At 37.8% G+C, this 26,273-nt stretch overlaps 2 protein-coding genes across 2 annotated transcripts in view; one reads left to right on the top strand and one right to left on the bottom strand.

The window, feature by feature from the left end:
• The window catches only part of IFT140 (intraflagellar transport 140), a 188,158-nt gene that overhangs the window by 45,346 nt on the left and 116,539 nt on the right, over positions 1–26,273 (bottom strand). The window lies entirely within an intron of this gene.
• Positions 1–26,273, top strand: part of TMEM204 (transmembrane protein 204) — a 57,256-nt gene that overhangs the window by 17,601 nt on the left and 13,382 nt on the right. The window contains exon 3 of the mRNA XM_043969820.1: positions 22,594–22,749. Coding sequence (XP_043825755.1) covers positions 22,594–22,749 — 156 coding nt within the window. The remainder of the gene's footprint in view (positions 1–22,593; positions 22,750–26,273) is intronic.

The following is a 26,273-nucleotide window of genomic DNA, read 5'->3' on the forward strand; positions in this document are numbered from 1 at the left end:
GGACCTGAGTTCAAATCCGACCTCAGACACTTGACACTTACTAGCTGTGTGACCCTGGGCAAGTCACTTAGCTCTCACTGCCCCGCAAAAAAAAAAGAAAAAGAAAAGAAAAAAGAAAGAAACAAACTTGATCTCCCCTTCTATTCTAGTCAGATCTGTCTCCTTATTTCCTCACACAGTGGGACATTTCTTAATCACAGAAGTTACTTATTCTGCTTGTGCTTTCTTTGTACAAGCTGTTCCCTCAGTATAAAAAGCTATCTCTTCCCTCAAAGCCTATCCAGTCCTCTATATCCTGTAAGGTCACCCTCACACAGAATTTCAGCCGAGCCTACCTCCTACAGAATTCCTCAATGACCTCGGATCCCCAGATATCCCAGACTTTTTGGAACTTGCATGGTATCTGGGGTCTTCACATCACTTAGCACTGATGACAAAAGTGCTGAGTAGAGCAGCTCATAATGAAGACATTTGTTTTTTCTTGGTAGTATTTTATTTCCCAATTACATGTAAAAATTGTTTTCAACATTCATTTTTTTTTTTTGGTGGGGCAGTGGGGGTTAAGTGACTTGCCCAAGGTCACACAGCTAGTAAGTGTCTGAGGTCAGATTTGAACTCAGGTACTCCTGAATCCAGGGCCGGTGCTTTATCCACTGTGCTACCTAGCTGCCCCCTCAACATTCATTTTTGTAATATTTTGAGTTCTAAAATTTTCTTCTTTCCTTCCTCACCCTCACCCCAAGCCAACAAGCAACAAGATTTGGTCCATATATATATGTATGTATATAATTATATATTTTTTAAACCAGGGAGGTATAGTCAGAAAACTGTTGTTTCATACTTGTTCTAGCAATTTTCTAATGAAGGAATTTTAGAAGCTTTGCTATTTCCAGACCCCTCCTTAGAGTACCACCAAAAAATTCTGGTGGTATTCTACCCTCTACCACATGAATTTCCAAGCAGTGTTTGCTTCTACTTTCTCCATTCTGCTTCTATTTGCCCTCTCTGTCTTTTTTCTCTCCAGGCTTTCCTTTTTCCCTGCCTGTGTCTTCTTTAGTCCACCAGAGGGACTCAGTGCTCCTCATGGGTACTACTTTTTCTTTTTTCAGTTTACAAAGTATTCTTTTTTAAAAACAAATATTCTAATGAAATTTTATTTTTTTCAACCAATGAAAATATTCCTTCTCTCCCTCCCCACTGAAAGAGAAAGAAAAATAAAATCCTTTTCACAGATGCTACTTAGCTATATAAGTAGCAGAACAGGGATAAAGATCTTGGCTGGCATCTATACTGAATGTTAGTCAAAGAAAACAAGAAAAGACAATGAAAGAATTTAGAAAGAGAATGAAGAAATCAATTTGATTAGCTAACTAATGTGAGTTGTTACTATTCTAAGTAACTGGCCTGGAAAACTCATATCTAAATTCAAGCAATTCAATTCAATATTTATTAATCATCTTATCATGCACCAGGATTTGTGTTGGCTGGTGGGTATACTCTTAAGGAACTTACAGTCTACTAGGAGGGATGAAACCTGTACCCAAATAAGTATAATACAGGGTAGGGTATAATGTGATGTGGCAAGGGAGAGATCAAGGCAAAGTGAGAGAAAACTTGACAAAGGAAAGAACACAGCTAGAGACACACAAGAAAGTTTCAAGGAGACTGCAGTAGCTAGGCAGTGTCTTGAAGAAAGAAAAGGATTTCAACAGGCAGAGATGAAAGAGTCTATTCTAGGCATGGAGGAAAGAGAGAACTGTTCAGGCTAGCATTCCGTCTGACTACAATACAGAGGGCTTGCAGGGAAATAAGTCTGGAAAGAGAGGCTTCAAATAGGAAATAGAGGAATGCTTTACATGCCAGCCTATGGAGTTTGCATTCATTGTATCCTCCAGGCAATAGGGAGCCACCTAATTAAAGGAGTTGGTACAGTGCAGATCTACTCAAATAGGTACAAGATCTTGTTCTCAGAAGAAAGAAAGGTTATTTGCTATAATTTTATTTTAATCACAGATAATCTGCTCTCATTGTCAGCCTAGTCACATCTTTTTAGAATTTTTTTTGTCACAAGACAACCTTAGTATAGTCAAGTGAATAAATGAAATAGCATAAAATGGAATCCAGTTCTAACAGCACAGGAAAAAGGCTAACATACCAAAAAAGGGATATTCCTATATAAGTTGACAAGTTAAGATTTCAGTTCAATTGAACAGAACAAATATTCACTGAGGTCCTATGCCCTAAATAAAGTAGATAACAGTAGGTAATCATATAGTTAGTAATCAGTAAATACACAAGTGTGTATATATGCATTATATATGTCTATTTCTAGGTTATTACTGGTGTGACAGATACAAAAATGAGTAAGAACAGGTCCCTGGCCCTTAAGAAGCTTACAGTCTAGAAGAGGCAACAAAATAAAGTCACAATTAGAATACAATTCAAAATATAAGCAGTAGAAAATTCTATCTGACTTCTGAGGAGAGAGAGAAAGCATATCTAGGGGCAGGCAGCTAGGTGGTGCAGTGGATAGAGCACCCACCCTGGAGTCAGGAGGACCTGAGTTCAAATCCGACCTCAGACACTTAACAGTTACTAGCTGTGTGACCTTGGCAAGTCACTTAACCCCAATTGCCTCATCAAAAAAAAAAAAAAAAAAGAGAGAGAGAGAAAGCATATCTAGTTGGAGGGCGGAGGAGAGAGGAATCAATTCAAGAAACATTTATTAAGCATCCCCCCCTTGCCAGATGACAAGACACCGTCCCTGATTGCTCAGAGTCTGACCAGATGAGCACCCACATTGAAGCTGCCAATAGTTAATAACCCAAAACCAGGACATGCCCTTGATCCCAGTAATCAGTGGAGTAAGTGTAGCTTTGAAACTGGCTTCTGGGGGTATGTGACAGTGTGTTGAGAGCAGAGCATGTGGAGAAGGGAGCATGGACATAGAGTTAATGTGGTTTGAGTGACTGAACTGATGCAGAGAACAGTGGGATGAGGAAAAGGTAAGAGATCACAATGTGCTGTGAATGAGTGAGGCTATGTTTCGGTTCGGATCTCTGGAAGTTCGAGGGCATGTTTGAGTATGGATCCCCAGGAGGTTCGTATGTGTGCAGGTGGAGAAATCCCAGAATGTATATTGAGAAGATTGGGTTTGTCCTTAAGAAGAACTTCAATTTTAGGAAGCATGTAACGAGTAAGAATTAAAGTAGAATTGAGGTGGTTTTTGGCAAGATTTGAGTTGAGATGTCTAAGGGATTCCAGGGCCTGTTGCACAAAGCAATTCCAGTTCTGGGGAAAGTGATGAAAGAGTCTGTCAGGTGTGTCGAGGTGCTGAGATCCCTTTGCCTCTGCACATAAGAGTGTCCCAAGGGGTAGAGAGGGAAATACACAAGCAAACCTAGAACATTAGAGTGTGAGTGGTCTGACAGATAGACTGACCACTTGGGGCTTATAATCCACTAAGTATATTACAAAGATGCTAAGTGCCTAACTTGAGATAAACTGCTGTTTGACAGGTGAGATAAAGGGAGGAAGAGATAAAGAATGAACAAGACTTCAGAGTGAAGAAAGCCTTTAGACCAATGGTATGACATCTAAGTGGAAATGTCTGACATATAATTGGATACAGACAACTGGAACGAGAGATTGAGTGCAGGGATGGGGGGGCCCAATGTTGCCCATCTCCTTTAAATGTTATGTGTTTTGAGATTTTCAGATCTTCACCAAATCTCCATACCTTTGATAAGTAGCTTGAGGTATGATGAAATACTTTAGCCATTTGCCAATACCCACACCAAAGCTCTGGTTTCCTATTAAAGAAAGTATAGCAAGCCAGTATGACTAAACACTGACATTTTCAGTACAGCTCTCTGAACCAAGAAGCATTTTAATTAATTTAATTGAATCAATTCATAGCTTACATGATTCAGACTTTTCTCCCATCAGAAGAGTGACAAAGTAGGAAATGATTAAGGCTGAATCCATACACATGGTGCAGACATTCTTAGACAAAAACATAATTAAACATGGAGACAGCCTGGGCATCCTTTTATAGTGTGTGAGTGAGAATGCAGGAAGCCAGGACTTATATTCCACGATGCAGGAAAAGGGCAGGAGGGGAGGTAATTCAGAAAGTCAGCACAGAAGGGAACTAAATGTGATGCACATGAATGAGAATGCTGCCTATAAGTTTTTGGCCACTTCCTATCCTGGGTTCTCAGTGGCAAAGCAGAACTAAACCAAAGTACTGTTTACTGAGTATTCTCAAAGAGTGAAACCTAAATTCAGTACCAACAATAAGTTATCTATTGAACAGATTTTACTATTACCTAAATACCATCACTGACATAAAATGGCCAAGTCTCTAGTGAAGTCCTGGAAGGAAACAAGTTATTAAAAGATGAAGCCATGGGGACAACTAGATGGCACAGTGGATAAAGCACAAACCCTGGATTCAGGAGGACTTGAGTTCAAATCTGGCCTCAGACACTTGACACTCACTAGCTGTGTGACCCTGGGCAAGTCACTTAACCGTCATTGCCCTGCCCCCCCCCAAAAAAAAAGATGAAGCCACAAGGAGAGTTTAAACTATTGGGTAGCAAATATAAAGATGATCCATGATAACCCAAATGAATTAAAAAAAAACACAACAGAACTTAAAAGATGGCACATATCCAAGGGATGGTCAGCTCTTCAATATACACAAGATAGTAAGCCTGGTATAATGTTTTTTAAAAACTATATCTAAGTAGAAGAAATTTATTTCAGAAGGAGCTGGTTGGTATGCTATCATGAAGTATAGGTAGACTGTATTTGGGTGATAAGCCACCTATGTGGATAATTAGCCTTGCTTACATAAAACAGTATGCTGGGCGGCAGCTAGGTGATGCAATGGATAAAACACTGGCCCTGGATTCAGGAGGACCTGAGTTCAAATCCAGCCTCAGACACTTGACACTTGCTGGCTGTGTGACCCTGGGCAGGTCACTTAACCCCTCATTGCCCCACAAAACAACAAAACAAAAAAAACCCAGTATGCTAAAGCAAACTAATAAAAAGCCCCTAACTCCATAGCTTATCTTGCATGTATTAATTATATCTATTGATATGTCAATATAGTCAAAGACTTTTTTTAGTTTGGTAAAAATTCAATTTTAGCAAAATCTATTGAGGGATTACCACTATACACAAGGCACTTTTGTAACATGCTAGGGAGATACAGTTCTTAAGGCACTTAAAATGCAGATGGAAAGATAAGTACAAACAGAAATATAATACAAGCTACTATCTTATATTTTTATATTTGACAGTTTTATATGTTTTTACATTCAATATATCATTTGATACAAAGTAACATGGAGATTCAGAGGAGGATTAAGGTCATATCCAACTGGATCCAAGAAGAGCATTATGAAGAAAATAGCCTTTGAGATAGATAGACCTTGAAGAATGGGTAAGATTTTGACACAGATGGAGGGGAGAACATTCTAAGTTGAAGGAATGGTGTTAGCAAAGATGTTGAGGTAGGATAAATAAATAATAAAATTTTATAAATTTATGGTTGAGAGTTCAGTTTGGCTAGATTATACAGTAAATATATAGGAGTAGTGAGAAATCATCCTGGACAGGTACACTTTGGGGCTATGTTGTAGACATCCCCACTGGTCAGAGTAAAGAGGCTGGATCTTATCCTAGAGACAGTAAGGTGAGATCAAAGTTTTCAGTGCAGAAGGTGATCTGAGTAAAGCATTAGGAAAATTCATCTGTCAATGCTGGTGAAGAAAATATTCATTCATTCAATAACCATTTTTTATGTGTCCACTTAAGCCAGACACTGTGTTAGATGAAGAGAATACAAAGATGAAAGTGAAACAGTTATTGCCCTCAGGGAGTTTATAATCTTAACTAGAAGAGACTATGTATATGTATATATATACATTTCTATGTATGTATATGTATGTACATACACATATGCTAAGCAAAATAACTCCTAGGATACAGTTGGTGGAGCTTTGAATTGATCCAACTGTTCTGGAAAATAATTTTCCAGATGATATGATGACATACTTAGAGAACCCTAAAAAACTATTCAAAACAATTGAAAACTTTAGCAAAGATGCAGGATATGAAATCATTACACAAATCATAAACATTTCCAAATATTACCAACAAAACCCAGCAGAAAGAGATTAAAAGAGAATTTCCATTTAAAACAACTATAGACAATACAAAATACTTGGGAGCATATCTGTCAATATGAACCCAGGAACTATATGAACACAATTATGAAACCCTTTTTATACAAATATAAACAGACCTAAACAACTGGAAAAATATTAATTGCTCACAGGTAGGTTAAGCCAACATAATAAAAATGACAATAGTATCTACATCAATTTACTTATTCCGTACCATGCCAATCAGAGTACCAAAGAATAATTCTACAGAGCTAGAAAAAATAGTAACAAAATTCATCTGGAGGAACAAAAGGCCAAGAATATCAAGGGGGAGTTAATTTTAAAAAGGGAAGAAGGGTAATTTAGGAATACCAGATCTCAAACGCTACTACAAAGCTGTAATCCTCAAAACAATTTGATATTGGTTAAAAAAGAGAGAGGTTGGTCAGTGGAACAGATTAGGTACACAAGCAAATGAGTTTCTATATATTCTAGTGTTTGATGAACCTAAAGATCCCAACTAGTAAGAATTTACTATCAGGGGCAGCTAGGTGGCACAGTGGATAGAGCACTGGCCCTGGAGTCAGGAGTACCTGAGTTCAAATCCGGCCTCAGACACTTGACACTTACTAGCTGTGTGACCCTGGGCAAGTCACTTAACCCCAATTGCCTCACTAAAAAAAAAAAAAAGAATTTACTATCAGACAAAAACTGTTGGGAAAACTAGAAAGCACTGTGGCAGAAACTAACCAGAGACTAACATTTCACATAGCATATCAAGATAAGCTCAAAATTGGTACATGATTTTCAATGTAAAGGGTGATACTATAAGCATATGTGTGAAATAGGAAAGAAATTACCTGTTAGATCTCTGGATAGTGGAAGAATTCATGACCAAATCAGAGACAGAGGAGTTCGTAGGAGGCAAAATGGATAATTTTAATTGTGTAAAATTAAAAAATTTGGCAGAAACAAAATTAATCCAGTTAAAATTAGAAAAGTAGGAAACTGGGGGGAAATCTTTGCAGCAAATTTCGCTGATAAAGGTTTCTTTTTTCTTTTCTTTCTTTCTTTTTTTGCGAGCAAAAGTGGGCTAAGCGACTTGCCCAGGGTCACACAGCTAGTAAGTGTCAAGTGTCTAAGGCTGGATTTGAACTCAGATCTTCCTGAATCCAGGGCCCATGCTTTATCCACTGCGCCACCCAGCTGCCCCTCCCCTTGGAGTCTTAAAGGCCTTTTCTGTTTAGATCAGGAATCTGCCATGGTCCAGGAACTCTTCTACTTGGTCTAGAAATTCTTTACAATTCTCTTAGAGGAAGTTGGTGGTGCAGCATATATAACATTGGGCCTGGAGCCAGAAAGACCTGAGTTCAAATCTGACTTCAGAAACTTGCTAGCTTAACCTCTGTTTGCCTCAGTTTTCTCAACTATAAAATGGGGATAATAGCACAGCACCTACTTGGTAGAGTTGTGAGGATTAAATGCAATAGTATTTGTAGAGAGCATTTAATACAGTGTCTGGCAGATATTAGGAGCTATATAAATGCTTATTCTCCCCTTCCCTATTCCCCATAGCTTGGTCCACAAACTCCTGTCACATTAGTGTGTTCCTGTCTAATACTTGCTTATAGGAGTCCCTTCTACTTGCTCACTTGCCTTCAGGTTTAGTAAGTTATAGGTTTAAAGATAAAGGTGATTTAGGGGCAGCTAGGTGGCACAGTGGATAGAGCACCAGCCCTGGATTCAGAAGGACCTGAGTTCAAATCCGGCCTCAGACACTTGACACTTACTAGCTGTGTGACCCTGGGCAAATCACTTAACCCCAATTGCCTCACCAAAAAAAAAAAAAAAAAAAAAGATAAAGGTGGTTTGAGACACTGAGATCATTCATTCTTTTTTTTTTTTTTTTAAGTGAGGCAATTGGGGTTAAGTGACTTGCCCAGGGTCACACAGCTAGTAAGTGTCAAGTGTCTGAGGCCGGATTTGAACTCAGGTACTCCTGACTCCAGGGCCAGTGCTCTATCCACTGCGCCACCTAGCTGCCCCAGAGATTATTCATTCTAAAGTTCATTTAATTTATTTTTATTTATATTTTTTAAGTTATTATTTTTATGTTTACATCATCTTCATTTTTAAATATGTCCTTCCCCTACCCAGCAAGCCATCCATCCCTTGTAACAAGGAAAGAATAAAAGGGGACAAAAAGCAAATCAGTAAAACTATTCAACACATCAGCCAAAACTGATAACATATGCTTGTTGTACCATCTATGTCTCCTAACACTGCAAAAAAGGGAATGGGGTGTATTTCCTCAACTATTCTCTGGAGCCAAGAATCCAGTTCCAACATTTCTGTGCTTTCCACTTACATTGTTGTGGTCATTGTATGTTGCTGGTTCTGTTTCCTTTACCCTGTAGCAGTTTATATGTCTTCTCATTACTTCTCTGAATTCTTCATATTCAGTATTTCTTATGGTACAGTAATATTCCATGACATCAATGTATCATTATTGGTTAAGCCAATTCCTAATTGATGAAGATCTACTTTATTTTCATGTCTTTGTGGCAATAAAAAGAAGTTATGAATATTTTGGTGTATATGAGGCCTTCTTTTCAGTCTTTGACCTTCTTGGGATAATGCTCAGTAGATATTTTAGTTGTTTCAAGTTTCCTTTTAGAATGGTTGGACCAACTACCAATTCCCAGTGAAAAATTTAATATAATTGGTGGTGCTCTCACTTTGTGTGGTACCTTTTTATTATCCAGACTGATCATGGAAGAGAGGAAGAACAAGTCAATTTCTTACTGAATGCAGGCTAAGGATCTTCAGAATCTTTGGACTCTGAGGAGGCTGAAATACCTTTATGTGCAACCTTTGAAGTGCAGAGGAACATAAAAGCTACTTTGTAGATTTATGATTCAGAAAGGAAAGAAAGCAGCCAATTTTGTGTATTTTTAATTGTAATATGCACACCATGATGACTGTGCAACATGAAAATGTGACAATCACATCATGCTGAGCAGGTCACTGCTGGGCCAGTCAATCCTTTTCAACTCCTGGGCTCTTTCTCTATCCTATGATCTATGGGGGTTTTTTGTGTTTTTTTTTAAAGCAAAGTACAGAAGGAACCCAAAGGGTTGTGTTTTGTTTGCAACAGTCTAAAAGGTTCTGATTATGGGTTTGGAATTGTCTGTTAACAGCTGTACTCAACAGAAAATGGCCTTAGTGAAATGAAATTAATTTAAATTAATTTCCTATAGCCTATGCATTCCCAGGATCATAGACTTAGAGTTGGAAGGGATTGTATTTGCCATCTCAGCCAAAGACGGTTTCACAGATGTGTTAATTGATCAAAGAAAGTAATTCATCTAGGCTCACACACAGATCATCTAAAGCAGGATTCAAACTGGGGTCCTCCTGATTCCATGTCCAGCACTCTAGCCAATCCACCATGTGACCTCTCTTTAATTAACATTATGTTACAATTACAAGAAGGAGCATCTCTTAAAATAGATCATAAAGGGGCAGCTAGGTGGTGCAGTGGATAGAGCACTGGACCTGGAGTCAGGAGGGCCTGAGTTCAAATCTAGCCTCAGACACTTGACACTTACTAGCTGTATGACCCTGGGCAAGTCACTTAACCCCAATTGCCTCACCGAAAAAAAAAATAGATCATAAAGAGGCAGGCAGTGTGATATAGTGGCAAATGCCATGAATTTGGAAACAGAGAACTTTGGTTTTGATTTCTACCAGTTTAAATTTTGGCAATTTAAGTCAACAAACACTTGTTAAGTACCTACTATGTGCAAGCTTCGGTTTTAAGTGCTAATTAACCTCTGAGTTTTGGGGGCTTTGGTTTATTCTCCATCTCTCTGAAATAAGAATGACAATACTACAGCTACACCCTCCTAAGACTGTTATAAGGAGAACTTCCAGTGGGGCATTTTCTCTGACTCACCCCCATGCCTGCAATGCTCTGTGTGCTGGCTTCCCTGGCCTCCTAGTCCCTGCCAAAGTCTTACCTTCTACCAGAAGTCTTTCCCAGTTGCAGAATTCTTCAGTCAAAAAATAACTGTGGTCATTGTCTTCTTAGGATGAATCTCTCTGAGCTTGGCTAGTTTACTCCTCAGACAGATGTGCAGTCTAGCACTGAGTTCATACTGTACATTGTAAATAATTATGTAAATGTGAACTACTATTATTATCATCAACATTGTCCCAAAGACTTAAGTGTCTTTATGTTATGGCATCAACAATGTTATGGCCTAAATAAAAAGCTTGGGAAGTAAGGGTAGGGTCACTGGGGTTGAGATTCTATCTCTTGCTTCAAAAGGTGTGACAGGCCATCCCACTACATGCCTAGCTTGAACGTCTTCTTCATCTTCAACTCTTATAATCTTTTGCTTCATTCAAGGTACAACTCAGGTGGCATCTCCTATGAGCCTTTCCTGATCCTTCTGGTTGTTAGTCTTTCCATTTTCAAATTACAAATATTGTCTCCTCCATTAGAATGCTCCTGGGGCAGCTAGGTGGTGCAGTGGATAAAGTACCAGCCCTAGATTCAGGAGGATCTGAGTTCAAATCTGGCCTCAGACACTTGACACTTACTAGCTGTGTAACCTGGGAAAGTCACTTAACCTTCATTGCCCCAACAAAAACAAAAACAACAAAACAACAAAACAAAACAAAACAAAAAGAAATAAAAAACTTTTTGAGTGCTACCTAAACCTAAACTTACAAAATGATAGAAATATCATTCCTGACTAAGTGAAGCCTTGCGGAATAGAAGCTAAAATTACTTAAGTGTGGATTATCATTTATCCCATTGTTCTATTTAAATAAGAAATTATAGTTCCAGAGAAAACAGTATCCCTGTTGACTCTTATTTTAGCTTTTTTATTTTGTGATTCACCAATCCACAAAGCCATTCATAAAAACTAAGTAAATCTCATATCTGTGTGGATTTTTATGAGGAGTCTGAGATGATTCTCATTGGTTTAATACAGGGCTTTTTAAACTTTTTCCACTCACAACCCCTTTTCCCCTGAGAAATTTTTATACAACCCTGGGCATATAGGTATAAAAAACAGGTGTACAAATCAAAGATATACTGCCAATTTTTTTGCAACCCCCACATTCAGTTGACCCATATGGGGTCATGACCCACTGTTTAAGAAGCTTTGGTCTAATAGATAATGATGGTCTGATGTATCATGTGTGTGTCTGGGAGAGACAGGTGAGAGAAAATAGTAACAGGTGAGTAAAAGATAGCTGGAACTCGGGACAGGATGAACAGAACACCAAAGAAGGGAAGCAGTTCTAAAATACAATGTGAGGAACAAGATAATCCTTACTTCATAGTCTTCATGGGCAAAAGAATGCCATGACAGGAAGCGGCACAAGGCTGGGCCTGTGGCTACGTGACTTTCACAAGGGCTCAATATAAACGCTTGTCTATCCTCAGTGTAGGATTCATACAAACACATTTTCACCATGAAATACAGGGTGGAGTCAAAGGTGATTTATATGTGGCTCAGTGGGAACTTAACAGATGAGGCTTTAGGAGGCAGAAATGACAATTTAGACAATGCTGATCAACTCTGCCATTTGTTCTGCTTTGTGGTTAGGAATAATCGACCATTTCTTACACAACAATCTTAAAAGTTCTGAGAAGGCCCTGAAGAACAAATGAACTTTACATGCATCACAGGTAATTAGAGATGGTGCCTGAAAGAGAATAGATTTTCCTAAGAAGCCCTTAGTTACATTCAATATACTTACAGGGTTAAAGATTTACTGGAACAAGGGTTATTGAATGGGTAAAACTTCACTTACATAGACTTCACTGGCAGGCAGTCCAACTTCAACCATCCAGCAAACTAAAGACAACTCCAAAGTTTTGTTTTTGTTTTTGTTTTTGTTTTTCTAAAGGTCCTTGAGCAGTGAACAAAGGTGTCACTGAAGCTCATGCATTGTGGTTAGAAGAGAGCTTCTCGGGGGTGGCTAGATAGCACAGTGGATAAAGCACCGGCCCTGGATTCAGGAGTACCTGAGTTCAAATCCGGCCTCCGACACTTGACACTTACTAGCTGTGTGACCCTGGGCAAGTCGCTTAACCCCCTTTGCCCCACCAAAAAAAAAGAAAAAAAAGAAGAGAGCTTCTCAAATTCTTACTCAATATGTATTGATTTTTACTTTCTATATACTGTAACAAACTTGGTTATTTGACCTTCCAGCCCAAAGCAGATTAGACACAGCAAATTAAAAGGAAGGAGGTGTTGCTAGAGATACTGACAGGAGCAAAAAATAGAAGCTGACAATCTGAAAGTGAGGGAAGAGATGGGAAAACTAGAAAAATCTGATCTGAGAATTTAAAAAGCAAAACATTATGGACCCATTTAATGTAGTGGCAAACAGTTGTATGTATCTCAATAATCTCTGAGAACCACATTGTATCCTACTTCTGCCCTAGAATGACAATCCAGAGTCATTAAGAAAAGATTCAGGGGCGGCTAGGTGGCGAAGTGGATAAAGCACAGGCTCTGGATTCAGGAGTACCTGAGTTCAAATCCGGCCTCAGACACTTGACACTTACCAGCTGTGTGACCCTGGGCAAGTCACTTAACCCCCATTGCCCCGCAAAAAAAAAAAAAAAAGAAAGAAAGAAAGAAAAGATTCAGTTAGGTTGACTATACTCTCTTTGAGAAAGCAGAAAAGCATATAGTCCATTTTAGAAAGATTTACATCAATATGGTTAAACATTTATAAGTTTTGACAATTAAAAAGGTAAGCTTAAGTTATATGGAAAATTCACTTATATGTAGAACAAAATCCTTAAATAAATCCTTTCCTTAAATGATGCCAGACAAACAAGATGTTGCCATATTTTGATACACATTCTCTCCATTATTAAACTTTTAATCTTATGGCAATTGGGGGCATTACTGGATGAACAAGTTTTAAAAACCACAGATAATAAAAGAACACATTGTAACAGAAGTATTAATAAGTATGCAAATTTGAGTTGGGACAAGAACTTGGGAAAGAGGCCAGAGCCAGATATATGGAGGTGATAGCTAAAAGCTGTGAAAGAATGTAGCTAGAGAGAAGGACAGAAGACCATGGATTGAACTTCCCAGAATGGCCACTTTCAGAATGTAGGAAAAGTAAGAGGAAGCAATGAAGGAGATTAAAAAAAAAAGTGTTCAGAGAGAGAAGAACCAGGACAGTTGTAGTGTCACTGAAGCCAAAGGAGCAGCATTTTAAGGAGGAGAGGGTGATTGTGTTGAGAGCTGCTGAGTCATATCTTATGTAAAATGAAAAAATAAAAGATTGATTCGATACACATCCTTCATGACTTTACATACATCAGTCGGATTCCTTCTCAGCCTTCATCTTTCCATACTGAGAAGTCCTTAACCTTTCAATGCTCATATGATGAAAATGGAGGTTCCTGTCCCTGGCTTTTCTCTGGCTCCATTATTCCTCCTGTCATGTGTGGTGACCAGAACACAACAATGTACCCAGCATTCCATTTTATACCTGATAATACTCTTCACAGTTCTGCGGGCCCTTTTGGCTACTGTAGCCCAATAAAACTGTGTTCAGAGAGTAGACTATGATGAGTGCCAAATCTCTTCTAAGTTACCATTAAGCTCTGGGTCCATTATCCCAGTGGTCTCCAAAGAAGAAACCATAATCTTATCCTAGAGAGCCGTGGACTGACCCCAAAGGATAGGTGATTTATGAATCAGAGGGTGGGAAGATGGGTTGCATCTTTCCTGGGCTAGCCAATTGTGGGCCTTTTCTTCAATCAACCACAACTACCCTTATCCTCCAACGCTGTCAGATTCTTCCTTTTCCTCTGCTGTGCAACCTCCTAATTTCCTCATTTCCTCTTTTCTAAGCTTGAGGTTCATCCCTCAAAAGCAGCTATGAAGGTGTCATTGGGAAAATTCCATCTTCACCCTTTGACCCTCAGATCAACTGCTAGTTATTTCAGGTGGTAGATGTCCTCAGAGGGCAAGCTCAAGGGCCTGGAGTAAGAGCCCTGTCTTCTGCCCTTTCATTTTAGGTGGAACAGAGTAAGGCACACAGGATGGGCAGGCATGGATAGACTGTGATCTCTATCACAGATTACCATGACATTCCCCTTTCCCCCAAATTCACTCCTCTTCCAAACTTCCCTCTTACCATGGAAAGCACCACCATCCTAGCAGTCATCCAGGTTCTCACAACCTCAGTATCATCTTACCTCATTTTCTTTGACCCCACCCATCCAATCAGTTGCCAAATCTTGTTTCTACTGACATAACTCCCCTATCTGGCCCTTCTCTCCACTTGCATAGCCACCAACTCAAGTTCAACCCCTCATCACTTCTCTCCTGGACAATTTCAAAAGCCTCCTAATGGGTCTCTATGTATCAGGCGTTTCTCTTCTTCAATCTTTCTTCAATATCGCTGCCAAAGCACTTGTTCTAAAGCACATCACTCTCCTTAATAAATTCCAGTGTTTGCCCATTGACTCCTGGATCAGATATAATTTCATCTTTATCTCATCTTTTTAGTTTCTATTTTTTTGGTAAAAGTTTTATAATGTACATAATTGTTAGTAAAGTAGTACATGTGTATAATCTATAAATAAGTAAATATGTATGTATACATATAAGTAAATATACAAAAACACATATACATAAATATACACACATGCTGCATATGCTCAAAAATGTTTAACTCTTGGGGTACACAATCAAAAAAGTTTAGATGCTGCTATAACAGTCTCTAGTTTAAATAGATTAAAAACCACATCCACCTGGTATTTTCTTACTCAAAATGGCTTAGTGTGGCTATTCCACTTTGTAATATCACTTTCAGTCAATCCAAGACTCAATCCCTGGAGAATTCCATTGTTTATTCATTTAAACGAAGTACTGTTTCTCCTTTGTTTCCTATCAAGCCTTATCCCTCACTATTGTTAAGGCTAAAATTCTAGCTACTCTGTCTAAAATATCTAATGAGTGGTCGCCAAAAAATTATAAGCTTTAGCAAGAGTTAGGCTTTTAAGCATTTATTAAGGAGAATAAGAATTTGGTAAAGAGAGAGAAAGGTCTACATTCATCTATCTATTAAAGGGAGAGCACATTTCTAGCTCCACTCTCCGCCAGAGTCCATGGAAAAAAAGGCTGAATCAGAGCGCCAGGCTCCCCCTTCCTCCCACCAGCAAATGTCACTTCCTGACGCCAAAGAAAAGATGTGTGGTCTTGCCCTCAAAGACCTTCACCTCATGGTGGAGCTTTTCTACAGTAAGTCTCCAGCAGGTGGCATCATTCCAATCATTATACTATAAAAAAATTATTCCCTCCAATTACATGGTGACTAAATGTCAACTGATTTCCTACTATTGGTATTGAACTTTTAATTAGAGACTTTTTGAAAAGCTATAAAAATTATAATCAAACCTAGAGAAATGTGAATGAACTGATGCATACTTAAGTGATCAAAACCAGGAGAATAATTTAGGTTTCAGCAATAATATAAAGGTAAATAACTTTGAAGGACTTAAGAATATTAATCAATGCAATGATCAATCATGATTTCACAAGAATGATGATGATGCATGCTTCCTAAATCCTGGGAGAGAAGTGACAGACTAGAGGTGCAAAATGAGACCCACATTTTCAGACACAGCCACTGTGTGGATTTGTTTTGCTGGTTTATACTTATTTGTTACGAGAGAGGGCTTCTATTTAAGGAGGAAGCTGTGGAAGAAAGAGGTAATAAGATACTGATAGTGATTCAAGAAAAGATGAACATTAATGGAATATATGAAAACACACAAAAGTTTGAGAGGGAACACAAAGAACAGCAATTTTATTATTGTCATTTTAAATATGATATACACTTAAAATACAAATTATGCAAAATAGAAGCATAGGAGTTTGTATTTTATATAGAATTATTTTTTTCATTCTTTGAATATTGAAATACTCATGCTTGTTGATATTTGTTAAGCTCACAATAATAAACATTTTCATTGAAAAAATGAAATTCACAGATCCTTCTTTTAGCTACACCCATGTTTAGACCCTCAATTCTTTTTTTTTTTTTTTTTTTTTTGGTGAGGCAATTAGGGTTAAGTGACTTGCCCAGGGTCACACAGCTAGTAAGTGTTAAGTGTCTGAGGCCGGATTTGAACTCAGGTACTCCTGACTCCAGGGCCCGTGCTCTATCCACTGTGCCACCTAGCTGTCCCTAGACCCTCAATTCTAACAACATTGGTATAAAAATAAGACAACTTCAAATTTAAAGTGAGCTGGATTTATAAAGAAGGAAAGTTTTAATAATTACAAAATTTATCCTATCATATAAAATACCAAATAATTACTACCCTCTCCTGTCTGAGATAATTTCAGTTTCTCAAATCCCTGAAATTCACAAGTTGATGTGAGAAATTTAGCTAGATTTCTTTCTTCCTAACATTTCCCTGAGGGGTAGAGTTTTGATGCTGGCTATGCAATAGAAAAGACTACATGGTTTTGGAGAGGGCATTTGTAGGGATGACTTTGGACTACCAGAAAGTACAGAGGGCATCTGTGCCAGTAAAGGAGCCATGGTAGGAGGGAGAGGTAAAAAGGAAGGTAGAAGGGCTTCAGAATTCTTCCTTAACCCATTTATGTATTATAAATTCACAATTCTTCTATCTTCTTGAGCATCTGTTCCTTAGTCAGACCATATCCAGAAATAAAAAAGTAAATTTTACTTAGAATTTGTTTTAAATACTTTTTCTTTTTTTAATCACCTTATATTTAGTACAAAGTTATCATTGGAGAAATATATTATAAGAAAAAGAGGTGTGTTGGTTATGCAGTAAAAATGAGAGACAGGCTGGGTGTAGTGGCACACACCTGTGGTCCCTCCAATTGGGAGGGCCAGGAGCAGTGATCCATGATTGGGGAGGCTAAGGTTGGTGGATCCCTTGCATTCAGGAGTCCTGAAGTAAGGCTAACGTCGACCAAGTGTTTGCACTAAGTCTGGCACAAATATTGTGAGCCCCTGAAAGAGGGGTGGGGGGAACCAAAGGAGATACCAGACTGCCTAGGGTGGGGAAAACCAGGCCAGGTCAGAAATTACGTAGGTTCTGTGCTGATCAGCAGTGGGGTCCAGCCCAAGAGTGGTCATTGTATTTCCATGTTTGGAGACCCAGTCTCAAAAAAAAGGGGGACGAACATGAAAGAAAAATGACATGCTCCATGATACGTCTAGGTGCTCCATCCATGATATCAACAAATCTTAGATCAATTGTCTCCAAACTGGAGAATGTAAGATGGTCCACTGCACTACAGGAAGAAAAGATTAGAACTTCTCTTTCTATCTATTTTGCCTTGAAAAAATTAAATTGTTTTACTAATATTTAATATACAGATTGTCACTGGTGCCTTCACTTAGTTTATAAGTCAAATGGTTGTGTATTATGTATGATATATGAGTTAGCCTGAAAGAAGAGTAGGAATGCTATGACATAGACTAACAATGGAGCCCTCATTGATTCTTTCACTTTCAATATATTTTAATGTATTGCAAAGTTTACAAATGACTGAGTATAATTAGGTTTACATATCATATTATCTAGTTTCTAGTAAACTAAACATCAAAGAATGGTCAAGTGATCTAGAGAGTCTGGTGAAGAAACTTCAGATTGAAGAAAGTACTAATGTGAGCAGAGTTGAACAATAAGAAAATGGTAGAGCAGACAATTTTAGTACAATCCCTTTATCAGCTACATTATAAAGAAAAAAATGATTTTTTTGCCTACAGAAATTCATATATGTACACTTTAAAAACCTGGAAAAGATGGGGCGGCTAGGTGGCGTAGTGGATAAAGCACTGGCCCTGGATTCAGGAGTACCTGAGTTCAAATCCGGACCTCAGACAGTTCACACTTACTAGCTGTGTGACCCTGGGCAAGTCACTTAACCCCCATTGCCCCGGAAAAAAAAAAACAAAACCAAAAACCTAGAAAAGAATCCTCTATCCTATTTAAAAGTCTTTCAAATGAAGCACAATGGGTTTTAAAGCCATTTGTAAAACTATAAAAATGTAATACTTTCCAAACAGTTTAGAAAAACAATTAATATCTAAGAATATCGACGTTTACCAAGTCACTTAACCCCAATTGCCTCACCAAAAAAAAAAATTTTAAATGGGTATCATGATTTGGTAAGTACATTCAACAATATACTTCTTTCATTTGGATTGATATATCTTTGTGAGGTTCCATTATGCTTTGTTTTTGCCTTTTAGCTATGATAGTCATTAACAAGTATCAACATAATCTGAACTTAGAACCAGACTTCTAAATTATTGTATCAAAGTGTTAAACCAAGATTTACAAAAATGCTGAAGCATATTTAAATTTCTCTCATGAAAATATGAATATCTTAAGTGATAAAATGTTTTTGTACTGTTAATTAAAAATTTTAGAATACTATTATTTCATCTTCATATTATCTTTTAAATTTCTATTTTTAAAAATGTGAAATGAGGAAGAGAAAAAACAATGTGAAATTTTAAAGATGATTACATCATCTTACCAAAATTTCCCTTTAAAAATTCTAACAAAAAGATTTGCAAAAAAAAGTCATCAAGGAAAAAGAATAGAAAGGTAAAATGCATATATAAATGCATAGCTATTTATCTAGTCTTTTCTGGATTTCACTCATACCTTTTGCTAAAGTTATTCTTAAAATTTGGTCTCCATCCTTAAATCTTGGGCCCTCTAAAGTATTTGAGAAAAATTTCTGACCCCAAACTTTGCCTAAGACAACAATCTGACCCACTATTCCTCCTTTGGAGAGTAATGTTTTTCTTTGGGTAATTTTGGAAGTGAAACAATTTTGAATTCTTTACTTTGATGGGCAGCTTGGTAGCACAGTGGATAGAGCACAGGCACTGGAGTCATGAGGACCTAAGTTCAAATCTGGACTCAGACACTTATGACCCTGGCGAGTTACTTAATTCTGATCTTCCCCCAAAAAAATACAATCCCCCCTCCCCACATTCTCCTGAATTCTTTGCTTTGATTCAGCATATAAAACCCTATTTCCTAAGGTTCAACAAAGAGTTGAGAAATGTTATTTGAAATGTCTACATAACAATGCAGCATCAGAGTTCCACATGCCTTCCCTAATGAAGTTAAATAATCTATTTTAAGAGATAATTTTGGAATGGGAGTCTCCCTAACATCTTTAATGGCAAAGACCTAGGCCAGGTCATTTAACTCATTCTTTCCTCTTAATAGCTGTAAAATTCTAATATGCCTACAATCAAAGTCTGGTTCAGTAAGTTATGGGAGGTTATGATACGAGACAAACTACCATCACAAATTAAAATATATATGCAAGCCAAGCAGTCAGGATTAGGAGTTAGACAAGGTAGGTAGCTATGGAGGGATCAAAAGAAAAGGGTGGGATGAGGGGGTAGGAGGCAGGAGGGATATAACAAAGTCTAAGTCTTAATATTAACTTTAAAATGCATCCATTTTAATGCCCCTAAATCCAGTCTTTGTGGCATGTACTTATTTTATGATATACCAAATTGCAGATGAAGGCTCAAAATTTGTACCCCAGTAATATCCCCAGAAAAGGGGTCTGAGTTTTAAACATGAAGGTTAGGAAGAGTCTAATCTTCAGGCCTTGCCTAGGTTGCACAAATTAGTTGTATGATACATAAAGGCATACTGTTTTCTTCAGTTTGTATTATGATGAACTACTAGAATTTCTATAATAAAGAAACCTGTATTGTATATTGCTTTTGTTACCTTCTATTAATTTAATATAAACAAATTTAAAATAACTTTTCTTTTAAAAAGAATTCACTGAGATTGTATAAAAATGAAGGGAGGGAGAGAGAAAGATTTGGAACTCAAAATCTTATAAAAACAAATGGTGAAAACTATCTTTACATGTAAATAGAAAATAATAAAATACTTTTATGATTTTAAATAAACAAATAAATAAACGGAGAGAATTCACTAAGTGTATTATCTACTTTTCTGTCCTTGAGCGAAACTTTTGCACTGGTATCATCAAATGGTCCTGAGGCAAAATGTTTAGTGTAATGTTACCAAATTTTTTAGAGAAAAAGTCATCCCAATATGCCAGTATGAAATACTTAATTTTGTGAACTTATTGTTACCGAATGCATATGAGATAATGCTTCTCTATTAGCTTCTAGGATAAAATACCATCCCCTTTGTCATTTAAAGCTTTTCACACCATCTGTCTCCAGACTCTTCTCAAACTTATGTTGTATATGTATGTATGTATGTATGTGTGTGTATGTGTGTATGAGCGTGTGTGTGTGATGTTATAAATGTTACACAGAAATAAAAAGCTGACAACAAAGACACAATTGTGAATGTGTTAAATGAAGTGAAAAGATATGTCTTAGTTTTGTTATGCCTTTATGAAGTGGGGAAAAAGTTCCTCTCGTGGAATTAGAGGGGTAGCTCGCTGGCTGTGTGAAAACTGCGACAGCTTTGGAGGCCTTTCTTGTCTATAGGAGGGGAAAACCTAGTGGAGTGTGTCGCTACCTGGGATAGAGGAGAAGACATTCTCATCCCTCATTCCTCCTGCCCCTCACCCCCACTGGTCCAAGGCCATCAGTGGGGGACCTATTCACCCACCAGGAGATAATGTATTTGGCTGGGAGCAGTTCAGAAAATCGCACAGTTCAAAGTAGGCAGACATACATTCTCAAGGCAGATAATCAGAAAAGTAGCATTTACACAAGAAGGCAGTTTCAAGGAGCTAGATTTCCCTGGGAGCTCTATGAGACAAGAAAAGGCGTCAAGACCCTACCACATGTAGGTGTTAGTCATATTGGACACATTTTCCCTACACAGAGGCCTCATTATCACTGGATTCAGGGGTGTACTAGAGCCAGCTCGAACCTGTCCAATTGTTCAATTTTCAGTGTAAGCATTTACTCCTCAGAAATCAGCAAGCAAAAAATCAGGGCTTAACTTATTGTCTGGTTAATTGTATAGACTTAAGAAAGTGCTAATAGTGTAGGTAATCTTAAAAATATGTCATAGGGGGCAGCTAGGTGGCGCAGTGGATAGAGCACCGGCCCTGGAGTCAGGAGGAACTGAGTTCAAATCCGGCCTCAGACCCTTAACACTTACTAGCTGTGTGACCCTAGGCAAGTCACTTAACCCCAACTGCCTCACCAAAAACAAAAAACAAACAAAAAAAAATGTCATAATGTACATTTTGGGGAGGGCGGGTTGTTAAACACTGACCAGCACCCCGATGGTGCTCTTAGTTTGTCCACAGCTTCTCCTTGTGTATTATAGCCTCTTTTCTTACTCTACCATTTGGTAAATACTCTCACTTTGGGGTGTGTCCACAGGGAGGGCACAGGAGTGTGGCCCCTGTAGAGTTCTCTGCAGTAGCCTACGAGTCATGTCCTCCACGCACCTAGTTAGCATTGCACCGAATTGGCCCTCCTGCCCCATATCACTTCCCTCTGCCCTTTCTTCCTCCCAGTTTTCTTCTTAGGCTCAGTTCAAGAGCCCACTGCTGCCCATTAACTTTCCTGACACCCCCGGTTAGTCTTCTCTTCCTACTGAAGTTATTTTGTATTTACTCTGTATTGGGTTTAGCACTATCTACATCCTTGTATTCCCCAGTAAAGGGTAAGCACCAGGAGGACAGGTCTATTTCGTTTTGGCTGTTTCTCTCAGTGCTGACCATGGTACCTCACAAATAGTAGGCACATAATAAAGGCATTTTGTATGGCATTGAATTGAATTCTTTAGACTTGGATTGACATTTGGTTTTCCTTTCCATTTTCCTATTTGAAGACTGGTCTTCTTGTACTTTCAATGGAAATGCTTGGTTATCACACATAACAGCCATGATTTTATCAAATCTCAAGAAAAATAATAAAAATAAGCTATCCTAGAGTCTGGTAGGTAAGGGAAAGTAACTGACTAGAGGTGTTGATGTAGAGAATTCATTGCAATTTATGAGCATAAAGGTCACTGAGCAGAGAAATATCAGTGGTACAAACTGTTCACTTTTGCTTATTTTATACAGAAATATGCTTTGATAGCATCACTTGGTGTAATGGAAAGGATTTTCAGCAGATTTCATGATAAAAGGGAGAGGGTTCTGAAAAGTAGAAGAAACTATGAAAATGTAAGAGGATATTATTAATATTATTTTTAAAAGCATGATGAAATAGAAATTAAACTCGATAATTGCCCAGAGCAGTAATAAAGGCCCAGATTATGCAGAACTTTCTTTGTGAGGCCAGCGATATTGTATTATTTTATTCAGTATTTCAGTCTGAGACTAATATACTCTTTGGTCTAATATGATCCTCTTCTGTTCTGGTATGTCCCTCACAGTGCAGTTTGATATGATGCGGGCCTGTAACCTGATTGCTACTGTTGCCCTCACCGCAGGACAGCTCATCTTTGTCATGGGACTGATGGACTTGCCCATCATTTCACAGGACACTCAATGGTGGGAGGAAGCCATTGCTGCTGTATTCCAACTTGCAAGTAAGTACCATACTCAGCGATAAGGCAGGAATTGAAAACTACTTTATTCTGCAACGATGAATGAATAGATTTGACACTTCCAGGAAAGGAAACTACTGGAAGTCTAAAATGAATCACTCTGGAAAGATATAAAAATAATTCCCAAGATCCTAGCTTTCCTGAGAAACCCTCTTTCCAAAATGGGGTCAGTATGTGGAGCATGTTTGAAAGTAGCAATTACAGAATAATGAGGAACATAACAAATTCTACACTATATTAGGACTGATGGAATTCATTTGGTTATCTGTCAAAATTATATAGTCTTCAGGTGCTATTGTTTCAGAATGGGAAAAAAACATTTCAGAATAGCAAAAAATGGAAAAAGTTCCCTTCACAACAAACTTCATTGTCTTATAGCACCACTGGTGGAGAAGAGGTGATTTTTCCTGTACCAATGAGAAAATTCTTGGCAAGGAATTTGTATAATGGTGAAAATAGGTGTGTCCTGTACTCCTTTTTTGGTGCAATAGTTTTTTGTTGTTGTTTTATTTTGTTTTTGCAATCCCTGAAACAACAGTATCTATCTCCCAAGAATGGTTTGAGATGGTGGTGGTGGTGGTAAAGAAACTGAAGGGGAAAGCCAAGGGAGAGCACAGTGTTTTAGCCTAGAAAGTTTAAGATCTTTTCCCTGTATTTGGTGTCTCTCTCTCTCAATGGCCCCACCGTCACCCCCTGAGGCTCAATAGGTCTGTTTTGCCCAAAAAGGAAATGCATTTTGGCCCTCTTTAGACTTGTTGTTTCATTGACAAACAGTACAGTGGATAGCCATGTGCCTTTCTTCTATCAAACTGCTAATTTTAGACTGAGGTTTTTTTCCTGTGCTGGAGTCTGTTTTAAACAGAGTCAGAGAGAGACTGAAGGGCGCCAGGATATCCCGTCACAGGAGAAGGAAATGCCTGCTATTACCTGTTATGCAAGCTGAACCTTGAAATCCCTAGTGCTAGGGTGGGGAGATGGGGAGGGGGGTAGGGCTAGAGAAGAAGAGTTGGAAGTGATTAATAAAATGTTAATAAAAATAGGAAGAGAGGAAAAAATACTTCACCACGAGCTAAGTGGACTGAACAAAAAAAAAAAACCAACAAAAACCCTAGAAGGTTGTAGGAAAGTTACAAACCTCACAAATAGTTTACAAGGTATTTTCAGAAGTTTCTAGGTGAACAGCAGAGAATGTAGAGGTAGCTGTCAAAGATGGCCCGATTTGTGGTTATATATGAGGGTCCTTGTTCATTTGGAGCTTCTTTTTCATTTTGTGCAAACCTATCTAAATGTCGATTAAATATACCCTAAGAAAGGTCTCTTTCTTTTATGAGCTAGATGGAAGCAATTGTTATGTAGGGTCATGGACATAATCTTATTTGGCATTTAACAATACTAAATAATAGCATAACTGAATTATTTTGCTATATGCTTTGTAGCTACACATATGTCCTTTCTTCCCAATTTATAATCTTTATAACTGGAATCTTTAGGAAGGCAGGGACAGTATCTAGATTAGTCTTGGGCATATTAGATATGAATATTTGTTGATCATTTTTAAATCCCTATGGAGAAAAAGAATCACCCAAGTCAAAGTTGATCTCTGCCTCTAATACCGTCAAAAAACAAGAAGAGTAGGCAATGATGTTTATGACTGACTAATACCCTGCGATCCCCAAACGAATGGGCTACAACCCCAACCCTATATTCAATGCAGGAGCCTCCAACTGTAACTTCTCAAATACATTTCTACTACCTGATCATTAAATAAAGGGATATCCAATTCTCTGTGATGAGAATATTCCCTCCCGTCATCCTCCCTAATTCCAATATTTGGGTTCCCTTTATTCATATACTTCATGATTTAAAAATTGTAATCAGGTATTATTTTAGCTATTGACTTTAAAGATGGGAAAAGGCTTAAAAAAAAGTCCATACTCATGTGGAAGTTCCTCAGTCCCTCTGGATTACTGATTTTTTTCCTAACCTTTTTCTAGTTTCATAAATTTTCTAGATGTACAGTTTTTAGAAAAAAACTATGTGCACTTAAATATAATTTGGTTATACATAAAGGCAGGCCTTCTTAAACTTTTTCCACTCATGACCCCTTTATACCCAAGAAATTTTTAAGTGACCCAGGGTATATAGGTATATAAAATAGGTAGACATAACCTTTTTACTGTTGCCAAATTTTTCATGACCCCCACAATCAGTTATATGACCCCATGTGGGGTCATAACCCACAGTTTAAGAAGGTAGGCATAAAGGTAGAATAAGATTTCATGATTGATAACATACAGGTTTTTCTCAGCTCTTCTGGCTTCTGGGTCATATTGTGCTGGCTTTCTTTGGAGTAGCCTAAGACAACTCTTCACTGTCTTTTCTGTGTTGCAAATGATAGTTCAGCACTCTCCATGCTAGAAGTATAGCTTGAATTATTTTTTCCCTTAATTCACTGCCTGATACTTTCCCGCAATGAAGCTTGTCTGCCAATTTTCTGCCCAGTAAAACATTTTGTGAGATCTTATAGAAGTTCAGATTTATCAACTTGGCATTTTGCTAATCAGTAGAAGTCAATGTCAACTATAAAGTTAGAGATTTAGTTGTAAACACTCTCTTCTAGGTTCTTTAAAACTGTTCAATACTACTAGAACTCACATCAGGCACTAAAGGATATCACTTTTATACTTTTCTATGCAGTGAAGTACTTAATCCTTATTTTTTTCTTTGTCCCACCCAGTTCCCTATCTTGGAAAAAAATATTTTTTCCAATTCCATATAACTTCATTTTTAATGTCTTAGTGTGAATACATTTTTAAGGCTTTTTACAAGTTAAAATGAATTATATCTACTGATTCTTTCTCACCGATGCCAGAAAGACCTGGTTTGTGCTCTGGAAAAGACTAAGTAAATATAAAAGATTCTTTTTCTCATAGTAAGAGAACCAGCAAACATAGCTAGGGACCACTTGGTCTCCACTCACCTACTAGAATTCTTTATTAGATATCACAGGCACAATGAGGCTTACAGAACCTGCATGAGCACATGCTGGGGAAGAATTTTACACATTTTATTTTCCGTTTGCTCTTTATATCTTGCTTCTCTAAATTCTGATCACATTTTCTATACATTCCCTTTAAATACCACCAGCATTGTTTTTTCCTCTCTCTCCCAAACATTCTTGGTATTTTTGAGTCTTAAATAGCTGTCATAAATCACCCGAAGATGTTTTAGGACCCCTCTGAAAGCATATGATCTTATAAATTATTGTCCTCTAGTTTTTCCTTTCCAAGAATAATTCTCTCTAGGGAAAACATTTGAATAAGAGCCATTATTTTGCTGCTACCATGTGCTGGAAAATTTCAGCCTGAGTAATGTTTTAAGAGACTGTTCCCTTTAATTAATATGCTGTGTTAGTTAAGGTTCTCCTTGGAAACCAGTGTACTCCATCCAAATCACAGTTACTTGAAAGTAATTTTGAAAGTTTTCCTTTCTCTACAGCTGTCATT

Source organism: Dromiciops gliroides, chromosome 1 (genome assembly GCF_019393635.1).
Source record: "Dromiciops gliroides isolate mDroGli1 chromosome 1, mDroGli1.pri, whole genome shotgun sequence".
Lineage (NCBI taxonomy): Eukaryota > Metazoa > Chordata > Mammalia > Microbiotheria > Microbiotheriidae > Dromiciops > Dromiciops gliroides.